This window comes from Branchiostoma lanceolatum, chromosome 14 (genome assembly GCF_035083965.1).
Source record: "Branchiostoma lanceolatum isolate klBraLanc5 chromosome 14, klBraLanc5.hap2, whole genome shotgun sequence".
Classification (NCBI taxonomy): domain Eukaryota; kingdom Metazoa; phylum Chordata; class Leptocardii; order Amphioxiformes; family Branchiostomatidae; genus Branchiostoma; species Branchiostoma lanceolatum.
Window position 1 is genome coordinate 3,536,118 of NC_089735.1, and position 21,120 is coordinate 3,557,237.

At 37.8% G+C, this 21,120-nt stretch overlaps 1 protein-coding gene across 1 annotated transcript in view; it reads left to right on the top strand.

The window, feature by feature from the left end:
• Positions 1-202: 202 nt before the first annotated feature.
• LOC136448671 (NACHT domain- and WD repeat-containing protein 1-like) overlaps positions 203-21,120 on the top strand; it is a 56,795-nt gene continuing 35,877 nt past the window's right edge. The window contains exons 1-2 of the mRNA XM_066448310.1: positions 203-262; positions 9,219-9,538. Coding sequence (XP_066304407.1) covers positions 9,406-9,538 — 133 coding nt within the window. The 5' untranslated portion in view covers positions 203-262; positions 9,219-9,405. The remainder of the gene's footprint in view (positions 263-9,218; positions 9,539-21,120) is intronic.

The following is a 21,120-nucleotide window of genomic DNA, read 5'->3' on the forward strand; positions in this document are numbered from 1 at the left end:
AACTTCAGACACCGATATATGCAATTATAATTCATTCTTTTATAGATTGATTCATACTCATAGATTGGTGAATTGATTAATTGATTGATTGATTAATACATTCTTTCATTCATTCATCCATTGCTTCATCAATTCATCCATTCGTTCATTCGTCCATTCGTCCACTCATTGTCGGATTGGGCAGTGACCGGAAAACATCGCAGTGACGTCATCATCATGGCGGAAATCTTGAACCTCCGAACAGCAGACGGCTCCGCGAAAGGTTTGTAGTCTGAATCGATCTTTCCCAACCTCTTCGTTTTTGGTAATTGCAGGTCTTACAAAAGAGGGTCTCTAGAGACTGTGTCGCAATATGTATCGCAATCCGAGCCCAGCAATCAGACAAAATCACGCATATTGTGTGAAACCACCGAGAGCTCGTCCGTATAAAAACTAATCTGATGGGAGGGTATGAAGGGGTTTTGGCGAAAAGTGGACTCAATGTCGAAGTGCGTGTTATTTTGTGTGATTCCTGAAGTTGGCCTGTTTATAAATATATTCTAGGGGTACACAATGGAACAACACATCGTATGATATTTGACACAATTTGCAAAATCTTATCAAACACAAAATCCGGCGTTTCAACAGTCACTTATATGCGAGCAAATATGGTCCCAAAAATCGCACCATTGAGCCTTTCCCATTGCTGATTGTACCATTGTGTTGGACCAGTACTTTCACTTGTTACTAAAATAACGAGAATGTGGCATTGTGTGTCAAAAATTCCATTGTGAATCGATTTTCCTCAGTCATTGATTGTGGTCTTTTAAAAAAAAAAATTATATCATTTTCCCAGTAAGATTCTTTTAGTCCAGGGTTTGTTTTTTGCTCAAGAACATGTAACATCTACTAACATTATTCCACCAGTGTACATAATTCCGCCATGCATCCTCAAAAGATACATCCAAACAGATATCCAACCCAACGTCTCCCAGTATAATGCTCTGTGTATGTAAACTGTGCATACCTGAGGGTGCTGCACCAGGGATCTCTCAAATCCACTGTTTTTCAAAGTGGCAGATTTATGTATCCGTCGGATTAATGTTAACTTAGTGAAGGCTACATGCATTGTTCATGATATCAGGTTCAAGATTTTGCTATCAACTTTATCATACCAGTTCAATTATTTGACCTGTTTATATCTTTAACTCATCTCCAAAGGTTCCTTATAAATTAGTATTTGCACACTGTAACTAGAAAGGTAACATTTGCAAGCAAATATAATGTTAACCTTCATATGGTCTAGCCATGTTTATCTTTCTTTATTCAAACATGTTCAAATACATGGTGACCAGCCCCTTTAACTCTGTCCTGCCACTTGCTACATTATGTAATTGAACACTAACAGGGTGTCTGCTACTTAACCAGTAACCATGGTGACAGCAGTCTGGTCTAGGGCACTGACCTTATTTGTTTGGATATGAAGAAGAAGAAACTGACAAGAAATATTTCCCTTCCATGAAAGTAGACATTAGGACAATAATAGCATGGTTTACATTTTCATGAAACGTGTGGGATTATGTATATCATACTTTTTAATGATGTCACACTCAAACAATACATATTGTCATAGAGCACATATGAAGACTTATGAAAACCAAACTGTAATTTGTACTTACATGTGAGTTCTGTTTATGTACACGGTACAGTGATTTGTGTTTTTTCCCATTGAAATGAGTTAAAGGCCAACTTGTAGCTAGTGAGAATGAGTTGACATCAGAGACTGTTCAATGCCATCGTCCGACTTACTTTGAACTGGATAATGGGAAATATTTTGCGTTCGCTTGCAAATGTCAGCTTCCCAGCGGTTTCAGCATTTATATCTGGAAAGTCAGCTAAAAGATTCACTGAATTAGTCCCTGCCTTCTTCTTACAAACAATGGTTACATATAAGGGCAGCACAGTTTAAATATTTGCCAACCCAATAACGCTTTTTTATAAACGCCCGAGTAGTGTAACCTCTGCAAAGGTGGGTCAGCCTCACCTGGTGCTTACCTGAAATGGTATTTCAAACAGGAAATATGGCTGAGACTTAAGTCATAAGTCTCTACCAGACTAACCACGCCGGCTATAGGGGGATTATTTGCCAAGGGAGTTTGGCCACCAGAGGGAGTCATTCACCGGAGGGATTCATTCGCAGGCGCAAAGGATCTTCAACGTGGACTGACTCTACTGGCTAATCATTCCCTTTTCTGCCGAATTCTACGATCCATACGCCCGTAGGAAGACCTGGTGGAGGTACTGTAAACGCATTTAAGTTTGCGTGGTTTTTATTTCGCGGTAGGGAGAAAATGAGGTGTTCGCGGGGGTCTTAAGTTCGCGTTTGAAAGAATCGCATCACTTCTCTCAGGTGTAAATGAGTACCTAGCTTTGGTTAGGGATGTTCCTCCAATAGGTTTGAGAAGAGGCACACCTCAAGCACATAAAGGATCCCACCACACTTCCCGAAAACAGAAGGGGTCCATTCCGGTGTGGGTCGATCAAATAAATTTGTCCTGATATGCAGCTTGTACTCTTCAGTACAAATCTGGTGTGTTACACCATGAGGTGGATTACCAGGTATGCAACACAAACAAACAAACACTGGAATGTTCCAGAGACCTTTTTTGACATATCCTGTTGCTAGTGTTTCAAGATTTTCATAAGATCTGAAATTTGAATTTGTTTGTAGGAATCTTACACATTCAAGTATTATAGGAATTATTTATATCTTATTTATTTATGTGAGGGTGGTCCCTTCAGTTAACTGAATAAAAGGGGGCCCTTACAAAATCATAACAAATCAGGATACATAAAAAGGGTTATTCAACATAAACCTGATTAAACATACATTTCACAATTATGATACAATATAAAGTAGTAACCATGAGACTTATTAGAAAGTAATCTTACAATAACAACCCAAAATCATAAAGTAAGGTCATTCAACCTATCTTAGCCAGTTATAGAATCTGATATGTTTGAAACAACATTCAGTAGTCATTTTGTTTATCATATGGCACATTTTACATGGCGCAATTTTACCTGGCCCAAATTTACAGACACTCAGAGGCATATGACCTTACAACGTGTTGACGTAACAAAATGATTTTTGGCGATTTGCCGTCTGGCGTATTCAATCATATTCTGATATTAACAAGACAGAAATTGATTGGTACTTGTGCCAACCGCTGTGATAGAAATTATACAGCCGAGGTGTAACGTTAAATTTTCCAAAGAAGTAAAAATGCAGTGGTAAAATTTGTATTGATTTAAAGGCTGAATGCGCTTCCGTCTAAGCATACAATGTTTTGCACATCTGCGGCCATGATCCTCCTAAGTATGAATAATTTGCCGGATGTCCTTCTGTATGTACAAGGGGAAGAGAGCAGGCGGCAAGGTTGAATGTGGGGAGAATACATAATGGCCCTGTTTTATTCAGCAATGGCGGAAGGCTGTACCTTGGCTCATCTCCACCCATGTTGACAGGTGTGCTAGCATCTTAAACCTGGGTTTTGGGTAGTCTTGAATCTCATTCACACTTAAGAATATGGCTTCACCTTTCTTTCTTCTCTTGAAATCATTCTACGGATATTCTATAATATGCATATTACCAAACACACTGTAACAGTAGATGTGATAATAGATAGGGGGATGTCCTGTGATAAGGATTTATATATTTGTTGGTGAAACAAAAGTGCCCTTTTTAGTGTTATAGGTATTTTCGTGATAACTGATGGCATCGAATGAGACATTTTTTGTTCGGAAATCTGATGCCGTGTTACAGAAATTAGGCAGTTCCCATCTTTGTGCAGAAGTCCACCCACACAGTTACGTAGGCAGCAGACAGCGAATTGGTCATTAAAAGACTCACGTTCGTTTCCTGTACTTCATATTTCTCCATCAGTCTGAGCCTATTTCGTTAATTGGCGTGGTCCATTATTTTTTCATTTCAAACACTGTAAAAAGAAGCAATTATTATCCGTCAAATGATTGTTTCAAGGACATGTTTACTCATGTTTACCTTCATGGAAAGGAAGCATATTTTTTCTCTGTTTCCTCTTCTTTGTCTTTTTCAGTTCTCCAAACAAATAAGGTCAATAACCTGGACCAGATAGCTGTCACCATAGTAGAAGGCACCTTGTGGTGTTTGATTACATAATGTAGCAAGTGGCAGGACAGAGCTGGAGGGGCTGGTCACCATATATGATTATTATAAGACGAAATACACGTTATTTTAAACTGTTCATTTCATGATATTGCACGAAATGAGTTGTTTATTCAGACCACTAAAATCTATCCGAAATTCTCTAAGTATATAGACAAAGAAAAGACCATTCTTCTTTTAACTACCAAAAACCCACAAATTATAGAAAAGGTGGGACATTACGTCTTCCATTGTTTACAAAAGAGAAGTCAAACCCTTCACTAGTTGTATAGTCGGACGGGCAGTCTAGTCGCTTTTATACCTATTTTGTACCCTGTTATTTTATGTATGTTGTTTGCAATTAGCCTTTGGGCAGGAATTTGCAATAAACTTATTATATATGAATGTGTTTCAGTAAGAATATACAGAGCAGTAGTTTGTGAGGCTGGACCATGTGAAGGTAAACGTTATGCATTTGCTTGCAAATGTTACCTTTCTAGTTGGCAAATTGATTTCCTTTCAAAATCTCAGGAAAGAGCAATCCAAAGCATTTTCAACTTCCTCCTTTATACCAGCCTGGATCAGTTTTATTTCCTTTTGATAGGCCACACTAATTCTTTTTGTTGCTTCTAGGATTTTTTCAGAAAAAAATTGGAGCGACAGGGCGAAAAAAGAAAAAAAAAGGTTTTGCAAATAGTCTGGGGTATTTAGGTAAGGGTTTACATAAGATAAAGAATAAGAGGATTATTCAAGTTTCAGCTTTGTATGGCTCATTTTATGCAATGAACCCCTTTCTTTGATCTTACTGAAATTATAGTACTAAGTACTATAATTTCAGTAACAAAATTACCTTTTGCTATGTAATCTATGAATTGATATTGAGAAATAGTTGTAATAAATGAAAAATTATAAATTATGATAACATGTGACCACACTTTTTAGGTATGTGCAGCCCTATTATAATCTATTTTGGTGGCTGTTGAGTTTTACAACTGAACAAATAGTAAAATCGTGAGTAAGAATTTGTGAATGTGAATAGTGACCCAATTTTTTATTTTTTTTCAAAATGGGAAAAACAGGAGAGGCTATTCTGAGAAGCAACAAAAAAATTGGTGTGGCCTTATGGTGCAACACAATAGCCAGGTTTGATGTTGATAAAAGCCACCTTTGCATGGCAAATTATTTTTGTTTCGAATTCCTTGAATGGATAGTATATTGTTAAATCATACAGTAATTGATTAAGTTTTAGATCAAATGTTAGATCAATTTTCATATTTGTCAAGCATGTATTACAGAAAGTGATTTCAACATAATTACATGTATTCATTATTACTGTCCGTATACATGCATAATTAGTGGTATTCTTCCCTTCAGTTATGTCAGATTTTTTTATCGATTGTTGTAAAAACAGAATCCTCTTTTTCATATCAATTTTTACAGTTACTGTAGTGCAAAACATCTATTATTGTATTCTTCGATTGTTGTTCTTACTTCACTCTAATTTCCTCGTTTTTTTAATTTATTTTTTTAGATTTTTTATCTATTTATTCAATAAACAATAGATAATACAAGTATAAACTGAAAAAAAAAGTCAAGATGGCAATACATGAATTAATCCAGAAAAACTAAAGAAAACAAGCCTCCCATACTTAAAGCCTTACAATTAAGTGGTTACAAGTACAAGATTAATGTAAAACAAACGGTATTATATACATGAATTTCCTCTTTGTTAGATTTTCTAATGCATTTCCTGATTCGGCTGTTACCACACTCACAACGCTCAGCTTTGCTCTGTCATACTGCAAGAATGGAGAAACATGTGATGATGAATGGTTTATTAAGAAAACTTACACAAACTGACAGTGGCGGTCAAATTCATGACCGAATTATAGTCAGATTTACAAAAGTATCACCATTAAGCAACTAGGTAAAATCTGGTGACATGTCTAAAATCATCAAACATTAGATAAAGCAGTACATTTAAAAACCGGAATGTAAGACGACAACAAGGGTCCAACATTGCGACATTCAGACAGAGCGTACATGTGCCTTGCGGTAGTACATGTACATGAGCAATATTTCTGGCTCTTTTTACAATGATAATACACACACACATATTATTTACGTTGATGAAAGTTAGACATCCAGTTAGTAAGATACGCCAAAAATAATTACTCAAGCAACTGGATAAAGTTTTGAAACATATTATTTAGTTCTGGCGAGAGCCCAGTGGTCTAAAATAACCTTCCGCTCAGATATTCTATTTACCCTAAGTGCAAACGCGTCAAGCTATGTTTAGCTTAGCAGTTCTTTTTCTGTTGGAAGTTTACCTTCGTATCAGCAGCCGTCTACTCGGAGGATTACGGTTAAGTCCTCAACAAACTTTGGCCAAGAATAGAACAAAAAGAAACAGATGCATGTATGGTGCACAGTCAGGCAAGCATGGGTTGATGGGAGGGTACTGTAAGGGGTTTGTGGGATCATCAAAATCAAGGTTGATGCTGCGTTTTGAGGTGAATAGTTCTTCTAATTCAATTTTGTCATCATTGCTTGCTTTTTTTTTTGAGCCTTAACATGTTTTTTGCACTTCTTTATTCTTTGTATCTACCTTTTTTTTCCATTTCAGGGGGAGAAGTGAAACCAATTAGTATGTATTTGAGAAATAAACTTACTTTGATTATGTTACATTTTAGATGAAACATATCTTAAAACATCATGTCCTGGAGTTTTGATGGTCCAGTCTGTTCAATTGCTGTTTACTAAAAAAAAAATAAGGATGCATCAAATTATCATCCCTGGTCGGGTGGAATTGAAATTCTGAAACAATCTATAAATTAAAACAAATTCAGGAAAAGTGAGTTCTAAACAATTCTAAGATAAAATGCTTCAACTAGGGAGTTTATTAAATTCAATGTTTTGACATCCCTCTTTTTCTATCTAAGCATCACTCTCAGTGTATTTCTCTTTGTCATCAAGAAAAATCAATTCTTCAGTCAGGTGTTCCTCGCACCCCCCTGATTGCATGGTTTCATCCATTTAGCTTCATTTTATGCCACAAGTCCAGGTTATTTCCATATTTCCCAGACATTTTTAAGTAAAAGATTAATAAACAAATAAATGAATAAACTATTACAGCTACTTTGGTGTCATTATAACGTAATACGATGTCATTGTGACGTCATTTAGTTAAAGTTAGTTAGTTAAAATCCTCCCACACCATAAGGTGTATAGCCCATCTCCGTTTCATAGCCCTGGGGCACACTGGGGTGCAATCACTGCAGCAGGGGGCTAGTTCACTGGCAGTGACGTTATTTATACATGATTTTAATGGCTGAAACGACGGAAATGACATCATAATGACGTCGTATTACGTTACAATGACACCAAATTTGCTGTAATAGTTTACATTTGATCTAGGATGTTGCAAGATAAAAACAGAGTGTTCAAAAGAAGGTAGACTTGGACAGGGCTCGAAATTCTTTTTTGGAAATAGATGTACTGGTGCACCCAACCAAAAAAGTTAGGTGCACAGAAAGAATTCTGGGTGTACCACATGAAATAGAGATTTGTCAACAAAACATTATAAGTTTAACACGTAACTGCCTCTCGTAGAACTTCAGTCTGTAATTCTGTCCAGCTATCTTCGAATTTCAACCAAGCAATACATAAATATCCAGGTGCACTGGTGCACCCATAGTCAAAAATTAGGTGCACTGTCAGCTCCAATTTTGGGTGCACATAGGTAGGTACACATGCACACAGTATTTCTGGATCTGACTGGGTTAAATCTCCTAAACTGTGTTAAGAAAAAAGGTACAGACTGAAATGAATTCTCCTCAGACTCTTTTTGTCATGCAACAGTTGATATTTTATTCCTCTAAAAAGAAATGAATGAAATTAGTGTGGCCTTAACGGACTTTTTCCATTTATCATTTTTGTAGCTTGCCAATTATTGTTTTAAAGCTAATTTCAACAGGTTTGCTACTTGCATAATTATAATGATAAGTCATTTTCAGACATTGGATATTTTGAATATTGAGCTAAAATCTAATCTGCAAGAATAATTCTTAACATTATGATTGAACTGCCAGAAAGTTTGTTATGTTAGAATTTTGTTATGTCTTAATAGATTAATGGATCTGGTATCAAAACTGTATCATTCCTCTATTTTGTATATAAGTTATGTTGTATGTCAGACTTAACCACAATGATTTGATGTTTTAATTAACATGGTAAACATTAATAGTCCTACATACCTGTTGTTTGAATATGAGGATTGGTATTTTGGCATAGTGGCTTTTAGAAGATTGCAAAAATTGCCAAGCAAAGTTCAATTGGAATTATATTACTTTATCTTTCATGTTTTCAGCAAACATGAAATTTCTGCCCTGTTTGTTGAACACTTAACTCTGGGTACGATTGATGGCATAAAGCAGCCATTTAAGTGTCAGGGTGACGTCAACAATCATTGTGACACTTATATAATGTCCCCTGGGATTTGGCTGTGTCCTAAATCTATGTTGACTCAATTTATTGACGGCACGAAAATGTCCCTTCTCATTTTTGTGCCCCATTTTTCATAAAATTGTATGGCTGAACGTGATTTATCATGACTTATAGTGCTGCACTTTGTCTTACTCCCTTTAAATTTCATGCATGCTTTTCTAATGTGCATTATCACTGCCTCAAAATGTAAAATCTATCTTTACAAAATCTACTGGTGGCACTCACATCTTTGTATTCCGTTTCTTTTCAAATGGTATAGCCAGAAAAGCCGCCAGATCACGTACGGCTGCACATTTTTGTGCTTTTTCTAATAGTACAGGTTTTCTTGTGCATGTCACTGCCTCAAAATAAAATCTCACCCCCATCCCGTCCTCACTTGGTATAATCCACTTATGCTAATGACCCCCTGCAGGGAGGTAGGATGTGGCTGTGATGCGGGCTGATTTATCTGCAAAGCAATTACTGTCTCTCTCCCCACACCTGTGTCAAGGTAATTCTCACAACCTGTTGGATCACGACGACGTGTCTCCTCCTTTTCCGTCCGTAGATCTCGGTGACGCAGAATTCTGATTCCATTCCAACGGAGGTAGGAGCGGGTACCAATGCTCCAAGACTGGCTGCTCCCATCCGGAGGATGTGAGAGCGAGAGGAGGGGAGGTGCAAGAGACGGGAGGGTTCAGAAACAACAGCTCCTACAGCGCTGAAGTCCGCTGTTGTCTGAGACGTACCCCAGGATGGCTGCTTGTGGGGGGACAGCCCAGGGCAGCAGGTCCAGGATGGAGGCTGTGTTTAAGGGGAGCCTCCAGACAGTCAACCTTAAGCAATACAGCAGGTGCATCAAGGTGTTCCTGTCGGCTACGCCCTCAGGTAGGTCTCAAAATAGCAGCCCTTGAAATTTACCCTGGTACAATATGGATGTCACCGATCCTACTGTTGAAGTACTGTTAATATGCATATCCTGTTGGTAGTAAACCACTAGTGTGTGCGAGGGATGATATATGACAGAGACAAAGGTCACTATTTTGAAACCTGGGACGGAGGGTATTTGTCTATTATCATTAGCACATTTGTTGCATATCAATCGTACAACATAACCAGGAGGGCGCGTTTGCTGTGAATACAAATCCATTCATGTGGGTCGCAGAATATCCATACCTGCCCATCTCCTGCCTCTATTCATGACTGCTGTACTAGATGCATTAAACATAATAGAGTGTGTAAACATGCCGGTAATGTATTTGCCAGGTTGGGGGTTTGAGCAGATATTGGCTGCAAACCTGGTGTAATTTCGTGGCACTAGATTGTAAACAGATGAGGCTTTGTTGCCCATTGTGATAAGTATGCATACTGTAGTTGTGGCGCACTGGGATGAATAAAACAACAGACTACCTTGTTGTTAATAACCTTACAGTACGCTTAGACAAAGGATGTGGTATTATTATTATTTCATTTTCATTTGATAATTTTCTTTCATATGAGGAATTCTTTTTTGTTTCAAAACATCTGTAAATGAAACAAGTCTTTGATCTGTGTAGCATTTTGAAATCATTATATTTTCATAAATCACAAAAATACAGCATTTCCATTAATAACATTGTTGCTAGTTCTGACTATGAGTGAGAAAGCAAACACATTGCTATCAAATGCAAGGTGTTTGTGAATACAAATACCAGAATTGTTTTCATGTATATAGCCTAGCTAAAACTGGAATCAAATATCCTTTATTATTTATTGTTATTCATAATCATTTTGCATATTTGTTGGCTAATTAAGGAGACATTGCAATTAGTGAGAGAATTAATGGCGTACGAATAGCGTTATGAGAGGCTTGTCAATGACTAGTGATTAGACAGACACCAAAAATCGTGGCCAATGAAGACTTAGTGATCTTTTATTTCAGGAAAGTTAATTGTTCTCAGATGCTCTCTATTCCTATTCACTGTCTGTAAACATACTGGGTCATACGTGCTAAACAACATGGGTCATGAGTGAGTGAGTGAGTGAGTGAAACATACTGTGTTCCTCATACACATATGTAGTTAAAAGTCATGCATTGCACATTTCTCAGAAAGCTGGGGAAACCCTCTACATACACATATCTACTTAGTATTATGCACATATTTGTTATGTGCAATATTACAATGGCATTATATTTCTAACAACTCCTTTGTTTTGATGATTGTCTGTTTTTACTTCATACTCATTGAAAACCATACGAAGTAGAAACATGATCTTGCTTTTAGCTGAGGGCAAACCCTCTAGAGGAAAGAAGCATTACTGATAATGGAAAATTATAAATGGGGGAGGCATTAGAGTGCATAGAGTCATATCCCTCTGGTATTGGCAAAATTGCATTTATTTCTTTGAATCTATTTCTGCCAGCAAATTGGGCAAATTTTGTCCATTTTAACTTTCTGTAACAGTTACGTACTGTAGTTTTCAATGATTTCATGGGATAGAGCAGTACAGTAATTTCTTTGTACATGGTATCATTTGGGGTCTACATAAGGTAGCGTACTGAGAATGCTATCTCTATAACCTACATAAGATAAAAAGATATCATGATTGTAGCTCAAATATCTGGAAAATTGCAAAATACTGTAATTTGCATATCAGTTTTGCATGTTATTGATAATATCACGGAGTAGGGAATACAATGTCATGCAAAAAGCTGTACAAATTGTATGGAATTATAGAAATCTTTATTCATTAATCTTGAATTATATATGTAAAACTCATGATCAACAGCTTTCCTTGTATAAGATTTGTATCATAGAATCTGATCTGATTTTATGCTGTGGCCTGCCATGTATGGGCTTTTTAAAAAAAGGAATCATTTTAATAGAAGGCCACACCATCTTAATTTCTTGGTTAACGAATTTTTATTTTTAATCTTAGCAAAAATCATGAAAACAGAAGGCTGGGGTGAAAACTTGCACCTGACCCTGTTCACTCCCTGATACTGTGTGCACCAAAGTAAAAACATTCCTCTGAGATTCTGTTTTCATCTTGTTTTTCCAATCAAGCATTTTTTTCTTCATTTTTTTTAATTCCCTTAGGCCACGCTATTTTTTTTGTTGCCTCGGAATAGCCTGCCCTGTTTTTCCCATTTTGAAAAGAAAAAAAAAATTGGTCGCTATTCCCATTCACAAATTTTAACTCCCAATTTTACTACCTGTTCAGATGTAGAACTCAATAGCCACCAAAATAGATTATAAAGGCCTGTACATAGTACCTAAAAAGTGTGGTCACATTGATTATATAATATTTAGTTATAATTTTTCATTCATCAAAACTATTTCTCAATATCAATCCATATATTACATGGCAAATGGTAATTCTGTTACTGAAATTATAGTACTAGATCAAAGAAAGGGGTGCATTGCATTAAAACGAGCCACACAAAGCTGAAACTTGAATAATCCTCTTAGTCTTCATGTTATGTAAACCCTTATTTTTTCCCCAGACTATTTGCAAAATATCTTCTTTTTTTTTGCCCTGTCACTCCAATTATTTTCTAAAAAAATCCTAGAATCAGCAAATAGAAATGGTGTGGCCTTAACCAAGAAAATAAATTAGTGTGGCCTAACAATGACAGTAGCACATTGCAAATGGTAGTTGGATGGGTGGGTGAGTGAGTGGGTGGGTCTTGATTGTATCACTCACCCAATCAAATCAAAGGCGCAATTGATGTATGATACACCAGCAGTATATCCCTTGGATTTCTTTTTTATTACTGCATTGCGAACAGTTTTGTATATTGATTTGAATCCAAATCCTAATCTTTGTACAATATAAAGCAATAAAAATGTCCCATCTTCCTTGATTTATTCAACTTACTATGATCTAATTCTTAATGTGGAATTCACAACAACGTTAATTTTTTTGTATCAATTTGTATTTATTGAGAATGAAAACAAGTCAGTACACTGGGTCAGGCAAGGCAGCTCTCTCTTGTGACGACTGACCCACAATTTGTTATGCATGTCTTAATATTCAAGAAAATAATGAATCTGTGTTTATTCAAGAAACTTTTCTCCTTCATTTCTCTTTTATCAATTCAAAAATACCGCCAATGTTTATAAATATGTCTCAGAAATTTTATATACCGTAAAATTCCTATTTACGTACGCACCCCTCCCAAAGTACACACCCCCAATTTGGGGACGATTGCGGGCCTGACTCATCAGTGAGTTGAAACGTTCAGGGGAAAAACCCTCCTAACGTACGCACCCCCTCTCCAGCATTTCGGTGGATAGTTAGAGGTTGACATGATCATCCTTCCGATGATGTTTACCGACTTAAAGGGTTACTGAGAAAATGTTTCTGGGTAGAAAATGTCAAACAATTTAAATATATGTATTATTTATTCTTTATTACTGATTGATTGTGTGGTAGCATTCCACACTTCATTTGCATGAAGATGTACCGTACTCTCATGCTGATATGCGATATTTCCGACGAAGAACCCCTCCTAACTTACGCACCCGGACTTTGGTGTCGGCCTGGAGCACCTGCTTGCAACTTGAAAAGTTTAAAAAGTGCGTACGTAAATAGGGATTTTACGGTATGGCCAATGAAGCCAAAGTGTCAGCTGAGAAAATGTACCCGGTAATATTGAACAGGAATCATCCGTATTCTGAAATATGCTCGTAAGCGTTCATTGATTCACTGTCGTAGAGTGGAACTCGTTGCCACCAAGAACTGTAGGAGTATCCTCACTAGATTGCTTTCAACAACATCTACAGTTAGGTTAGTGCAAAGGTTAGGTGTGCCAGGTCGTTCAGTGTAATATAACCAGTTGCTTCCGCGCCGCGTGCCTGCAAAGCTGGTGTGTTAGTACCCAAAGGGATTCGGATTTCAGTTTAATCTCTTGTATGGATCAGAAGAATGATACCTGCATAAGCTACGGGTTAGCATTTTTTCTACTAAATAATTTCGAGCCCTGTTTTTTGAACTGTTGGTTCTTTTCAAGTTGCAGCACAGAGTAGAGCTTGCAGCTGTGGATGCCTTTTAATGCCTTATGGAATTCCTTTTTCTTGAAAGTTTCTTAAAGACCAATGGGTTCTTGATGTTTTTACATGATTGAAAATGGTTCTTGTTATAACCAAAAATACTTTTTCATGGCTAACGTTTCAGAAACTGCTGAGCTAGCTTTCTCAGAGCTGAATCAGCTTTGATACTTTTTGCAGCTAGATGGAACTTGAAAGGAAAATCGACAAGAGGAATCAGAGAGTGGTGAGCCTCACACAGAATGAAGTGGCATAATTCACATTTTAGGGCATAATTATGAACTCTAAAGGCTTCTATCAATGTATACACAAAGTTTCAAATCACTGTCTAAAATGAACAAAACGGGGAATAACAGACGTTTAACTGCATAGAGCGGGTGATTGAGTGATCGAGTGAATGAGTGATTGAGTGTGTGAGTTAGTGATTGATTGAGTAAGTGAGAGTACTTGAGTGAGTGAATGAGTGAATGGCTGAGTGAGTGGGTGAGTGAGTGAATGAATGAGTGAATGGCTGAGTGAGTGAATGAATGAATGAATGAATGAGTGAGTGAGAGTGAGTGAGTGAGTGAGTGAGTAAATGTCATAACTTTGTCACAGGTGCATGAGTCAAACAAGGAACTGTTTTGTTGCTGGTGAAGGTCCATAGCAGCTATAATTAGAACTGCCTTTGTACAATATCAATACAAGGAAACATATTTCTCAATTGTTGTGGCAATACATGCTTTTGTGTCAGCATAAATATCAATATTGGTGAGACCTGTGTTGACACAATCTGACTGACATTTGCACTGTTTACTTCAAAGTGAATTCTGACTTTAGTCTCAGTTTACAATAGGGGCATACTCTCTAGATGACAGATAAGTTTAATGGGTTGTTTGATCTAATGTATCCAGCTGCCAATTGTAAGCTTGTAATTCAACCTCTGGCTGCAAAGGGAGAGTCTTCGGCAAACCGAAATACAGGATACGAAATCTTGTTTGAAAACATGTTGCATGTACATGTCTGCATGCTATAGCTATTACTCTCCAAGCAGAGGAGGGGTTCCGGTTGGTTTTTGACATGTTTTTAGGCGTTTTTTGTCGGGCTTTTTACTTTGTCATGTTTTTTTGTCTCTATAAACCCCATTATTAGAGACATAAAAAACATGACAAGTAGAAAGCCCAATGAAAAACACCTAAAAACATGTCAAAAGCCAGCCGGAACCCCTCCTCTGCTTGGAGAGTAATAGCAATAGCTTATGGCTGTCACCAGTTTTCCCAGCTGGTAACTACATTGTATGACTGCAAAGGGAGAGTAGACGGCCATCCAAAGTACAACATATGAATCTCGATTGAAATCATGTAGCGTGTACCTGTCTGCATGCTCTAGCTCTAGCTATAGCTGTCACCAGTTTTCCCGACTGGAAACTCAACTCTGTTGAAAGGCTGCTATATACATGTACCGCAAGTCCCTGAAAAGTTACAATCATTAATCATAGGCAGACTCGATGCAGCCTCCTTTTGCTATCAGCCTGAGAAGAGATATGTAAGGACTTGGAATGATTCATGTTCACTGCACAGGATTTCAAGTTGAACATTACTTCCTTATCAACTAGTCCCGCACTGGCCATTGTGACTGGCAGAAGGATTTATTTTTGTAGAGTTTTGATAACCGCTCTTATCCTGCATATCTGGCCATTCAATCATGCCTTGCATTGGAAGGAGCACAAGATAAAGTTGTGTCAGGAAAGGTCTAAAGGATTGTACAGACGATGACTTAGATAAAGTGGACAAAAAACAAATATGCATGTTAGTATGAAAGTTCATCTGTGATGGTACCAGGGCTGTCTCCAGGACCCTGGCACGGAAATTTGCTTAATAGGACGGAAAAAATTTCACCTAATCCAACCAAAAAATCTGAACATCATGACTTGAGACTGACAAAAATGTATTTTCAGAAGCTTGAAACCACAGAATTAATAACATGTGCTTCCCCAACAATGAGTGGGACGGGAAAAGATGTAAAGCTGGAGACAGCCCTTGTTGGTCTGAATGAATGAACAATCAAAGTACTCTTAGCTTTAGGTTGCGTGTATGTGAGCAGATTCTGTTTAGGGAGGCTTTCTTCTCAACATCTCATACTGTACTGTGCAGTCAACAACTACGAATGCTGCAAATGACATTGAAACTGTAAATACATTTGAGTTTGCATGGTTTTTATTTCAAGCTAAGGCGAAAACAGAGTTTTGGCGGTGGTTTTAAGTTTGTGGCAGTGCTGTAGTCACGTACTGATACAGTATTGGACACAAATGTTTGCGGTGACTTTGAGTTCGCGGTGAAACGGTCGCTGCAAAAACCTCAAACATAAAACCACGGCAAACATTTCTGCATTTACAGTAGGTAGCATTGTATCCAGCTGGTACGATGTGTATGCCACATGGAAGGAAAGACTGGAGGTATCTCTCCTTGGTGCTGAATATTCACATCCTTTGGTTCTGTTTTTTTAATTCTTACAATTCCTCTTTATTTGTTGTCTTTTGCACTTTTGCAGTTATAGTGAAATCTTCAGAAATCTTCAGCATGTTATATCAACTTTTTTAGGTAGGAAGAGAATGGATGAAACAGCTACTAAGTTAACATAATTCCACCGCCACCCTGAAAAAATACATCCAAACAGATCTCCAACCCAACGTCCCCCAATATAATGTACTCCTGTATATCAACTGCAAACCTTGGGGGTGCTTCACTAGAGATCTCTCAAACCCACTGTTATCTGTCCTTGGTGCTGAATGTCTGTTTGTATTGCATACCCGGTAAACTGCCTCATGGCGTTACACACCATAAGTAAAGAGTAGCTAAAGCTGAAGAGTCCAAGCTGCATATCCGGACGGATTTATTTGATCCATATTGATGTCCTTTGCCTGTCATTTTGATAGGTATTTACAGTGTTATGAGTGTAACTGTTATAGCAAAGTCTTCTCATATGATACCTTTTTCCGCTAGGTTGCGCAGTAACCAATCTCGAGGTAGACTTAACCAGTGTACCAGGTTATGTAATACTGGCGATATTGTTACAGCTTCCTTAGGCCACACCAATTTAATTTCTTGGTTAACAGATTTTTCTTTTCCCCCCAAAAAAATTTTTGAAAAAAAAATCATGAAAACAGAAGGCTGGCGATTTTTTTTTCTAAAATTTTTTTTTTTTGGAAAGTAATAATCTGTTAACCAAGAAATTAAATTGGTGTGGCCTTAGTTGGGAACAGTGGCCCTGTGGCCCTGTGGTTAGGGTTGTCCCCACTTGACTTTGGTGTAAATGAGTACTACCTATCTTCAGCTAAGAATCTTCTTCTGATACGACGTTACATCGGAGCCCCATGTTTTCAATCAGGAACCAAGTGGTACCTACAACAGTCTCCTCAGTCAATCTTTGCTTTTATTTGAACTGTCCAAAAACAATGGAAAGAAATTGGTGTGGCCATGGCGCCAGAAAAAGGATGCTCTTAAAGGCAACCCAAACAATATTAGGGCCATAAAATTGCCCGGATTTTGAAAGTCAATTTCTTTAGTCATTTCTTTACATGATTCGTTCAAACAACATTATCACAATGTATAGTGATGTCCATGATACAAAAATCTGACTTCGTCGTAATTCGAGAACTCACTGAAAATCGTCCCTGGGGTTTTGTAGGTTCGCAAAACTAAGGGGATCATTGTATGGCATGTTTTTGTATGGTTTTAAAATGCTCAAAGTATGAAGTTATTACACAAATGTGCAAGACAGTGTTAGTAAATGTCACTACAATAAACATTTCAGCATTTTTTTCAATTCCATTTTTTTGTCCCTTATATTGCTTTGGTTGCCTTTAAGAGAAAATATTGTGGAGAAGATCTTGTACCTTCTGCCTGTTTGGTGTTGAGATTAAAGCTGGGGTGAGTGACGGACATTTTATCTCCGTCTTGAAGAGCTGAACACTCAGCGAAAAATGCAATTAGGTTCCTCCTTCCTTGATCCAATTTCCCTATTGGGCAGACAGTGGTTGCCATGACTACCATGACGTCATCAACTGTCAGATGGGGATTGTGGACCAGTATAGGATCTCCCCACAGTCTCTGCTTAGGCCCAGGAAAAAAATGTTGTGTTTCCAGCTACTGGACCCAACCTAGCGAAAACGTACCAACCCTAGCATTTGTATAACTACAATAAGATGTTGAAAATAATAGTGCCTAATGCATTTCACTTTTATGTTACTAAAATGAATTCGTTAGATCACTTCAGCAGGATTCTAAAAAAAAAGAAAATTTTTTATTATCTTTTTTATTTATTGCAAAAAAAAAGAAGAGAATTCGTACTTACCGCCCCTATTTTATCAAAGCGCCGCAACAGGAAACACAACATTATTTCCCTAGGCCTTACTGGCCAAGGGAACCAGTACTGGGAATTGGATAATAAAGCAGGTGGTTTCACCGGAATACGAGCTCTTATTGTGTTAACCACTCATGTGGAAGATGTTGTGTCCAATTTTTTTTCAGACACGCTCCTTTGTGAATATTGAATCCTACAGGTTTTTTTGAGTTTCCAGAATATGTCTACAATTTGTTGCAGGGAAATTTGTTGCTTGAGTCAATAGTATTAAAGTTTAAGGTGTATTACCTCTCTAATTGATAAACCCCAAGGGAGTGAAGAAGTGTTTTTCGCTTGTCTGTGTGTGTATGTGTATGTGTGTGTCTCTCTCTCTTTTCCTCTCTCTGTGTCTGTGTGTGTGTGTATGTGTTTGTGTGGGTGTGTGTCTCTGTGTGTATGTGTGTGTGTGTGTATGTGTGTGTGTGTGTGTGTGTATGCACATGCACAAGTCTTGGTGTGTGTGTGTGTGTGTATGTGTATTTGTGTGAGTGCACAATGCAGTTGTCCTATATCCTGGGGTGAAGGGTCACAAGGCAGCATGGCTAGTATCCCATTCCTGATTGCCTTGTTTAAATCCAGGGCTAGAAATACTGGGTGCATGTACACCTTTGTGCACCCAAAATTGGAGCTGTGCACCTAATTTTGGACTGTGGGTGCACCAGTGCACCTACTTATTTTTGCAGGCTACGTGTATGGAGTAGTAAAGGTACTTGTGCACTAGTATACAAAATATGTTTTGAAAATGTAAGTGTAAGAAAAAGCAATGTAAGCTTTTGTTGGACTTTATTTGGTGTATAACTTTGAAGTTAGCTATAGAATTACGGATTGAAGTTTTTAAAGAGATGCATTAAACTTTGTAATTATGTTTTGCCGACATTCTACTCTATTTCATGTGGTGCACCCAAAATTCTTTTTGTTTTTGGCTGGGTGCACCAGTGCACCTATTTCCAAAAATGAATTTCGAGCCCTGATTGATTAGAGTATGCAGCATGTGACTGCCACCTTGAAGGCAAAAAATGGATGACCCTGTCCTTGGTGCTGAACACTGTTATCCATTGGATTCTGTTATTTTTCATTGGTATCTCCAATGTTAAAGGACCTTTAGTTAAAAGTTAAAATCCTCCCACACCATAAGGTGTATAGGGCGGTGCCCATCTCCGTTTCATAGCCCTGGGCCACACCGTGGTGCAATCACTGTAGCAGGGGGCTAGTCCACTGGCAGTGGAGTGTGTTTAACTTCCATACTGTTCAGAAGTATTATTTCTGATTATTATTACTTGTATATGTACGGGATAAAGATGACATCTATTAAAAGTGTCATTAGCCAATGAATCACAAATGTATCTGTTTTACTTTAGTGTTTCTGTAACCATATAGTATTGTACATCGGTACATATTCGTAAGTTAAGAATATTACATGTAATGTTGTCTGCCCAGAATAAAGATGACAGCCTGCTGCATGCAAAACACTTTTCTCCGTGACCAGAATTGGACTTATATCTGACAGAACCAGAATCGGAGTTAAATCCGACATTGTTCTGTGTCTCCCGTCGGCAAGCCCAGTCATGAGGCGACCATTAAGGGCTGGTTTGTATCCAGAAAGGTCACGAGTTAATGCTATCCAGGGGAGACTTCAGATCTCACATCTCAGGGGATCATGCCCAAATGGAGTTGTGTCAGATCGCAAATGCTCCGTGAATTATTCAGGCATGAAAGGCATATCAATCTGACTGCTTGTTTTATATGCGTCTATTGTCAACTCTTATAATTCCGCCCGGTACCGTAAGACTGTCACGTTAAAGTAACGCTGTTATCGAGGCCGTCTCAAGAATGTCCTGAGTGCCTTAAGTTTATATCTAAGATGTGCATACCTCAGGGATTTATAGTTAAAGGCTGCATCAATATTACTGCATCAAAAATCACCCTTTTTTGATGTGGCGATCCTAGGACACGGGGCAGAATGATAAGATTTGACCTTAAATGAAACCAAAAATCACCAGTACTTTTGTGATACACAAATCCTGATTTACAAATCCGTGACATGCATTGTGGAACATTCCATGTTTACCAATATTAGAGATCCCAAATCAGCACAACCAGTACAGTACAAATATCATTTTGGACAAGAGGTCATTTCTCCACCTATATGCCAAGATGCTGAACTTGAAAAAGTTTTCACCATAATACATGTTGTTTATTTGAAAGCTTAAACAAATTGCCACTCCCCAAAATCTGAAAATGGACTAGTCATGGCAAGAACTGTTTTCCAGGTAACTTCTGATAGAGATACATTGTCATGTAATTCCAAATGGCCTGGAGACATTATCAAGGTCACCATTAGAATGAAAGCCAAGCTCTCTGTCTCCATGAGATGGCAGAGATAGTGTTTCTAGTCCCCACTCAAGTTGATCCAGTCAAAGATAAATGTATACTAAGCTCTTGCTTACTGATAGACAATTGTTTTTAATGGTGCAGTATCAAAGATTTGGGGGGGTAACAAACTGTAAAAGGGATGTCCCTGCATCCCAACTGGTAACAACCTCACAGTTGAGCTGGTTGCAATCATGTACACAGGGCTCGAAATACTGGGAGTATGTGCACCTGTGTGCACCCAAAATTGGAGCTGTGCACCAAATTTTTGATTGTGGGTGCATCAACATCATAATACGCTACTTAACAATTCTTTATTCTTTTAGCAAATTGCAACATCACAAAATGTTGATATTTTTTCCTACAATCTGAACAAAATGTTAATACAAATGCCTGTTGCAGGTGGATTTTTCAAGCCCCAAGCTATACATTTCATGATGTTAATTATGATAGTGTGGCAAAGACATAGTGATAGTTAATAACAGTAATAATGATAGTGCAACATCAGTAAAGATAGAGGAGTAGTAATTATGATAGCCTCTCAGCAATTAAGATGTAATCAGAATTATTTTGATAAAAATAACAGCTACATGTATTCTGCTATCTTGGTTCAGTTGGTGTGATTGGAACAGCTGTGGGATCGGAGGGGGGCTGTTGTTTGTATTTCAGGTCTTGTAGGGATTCTGG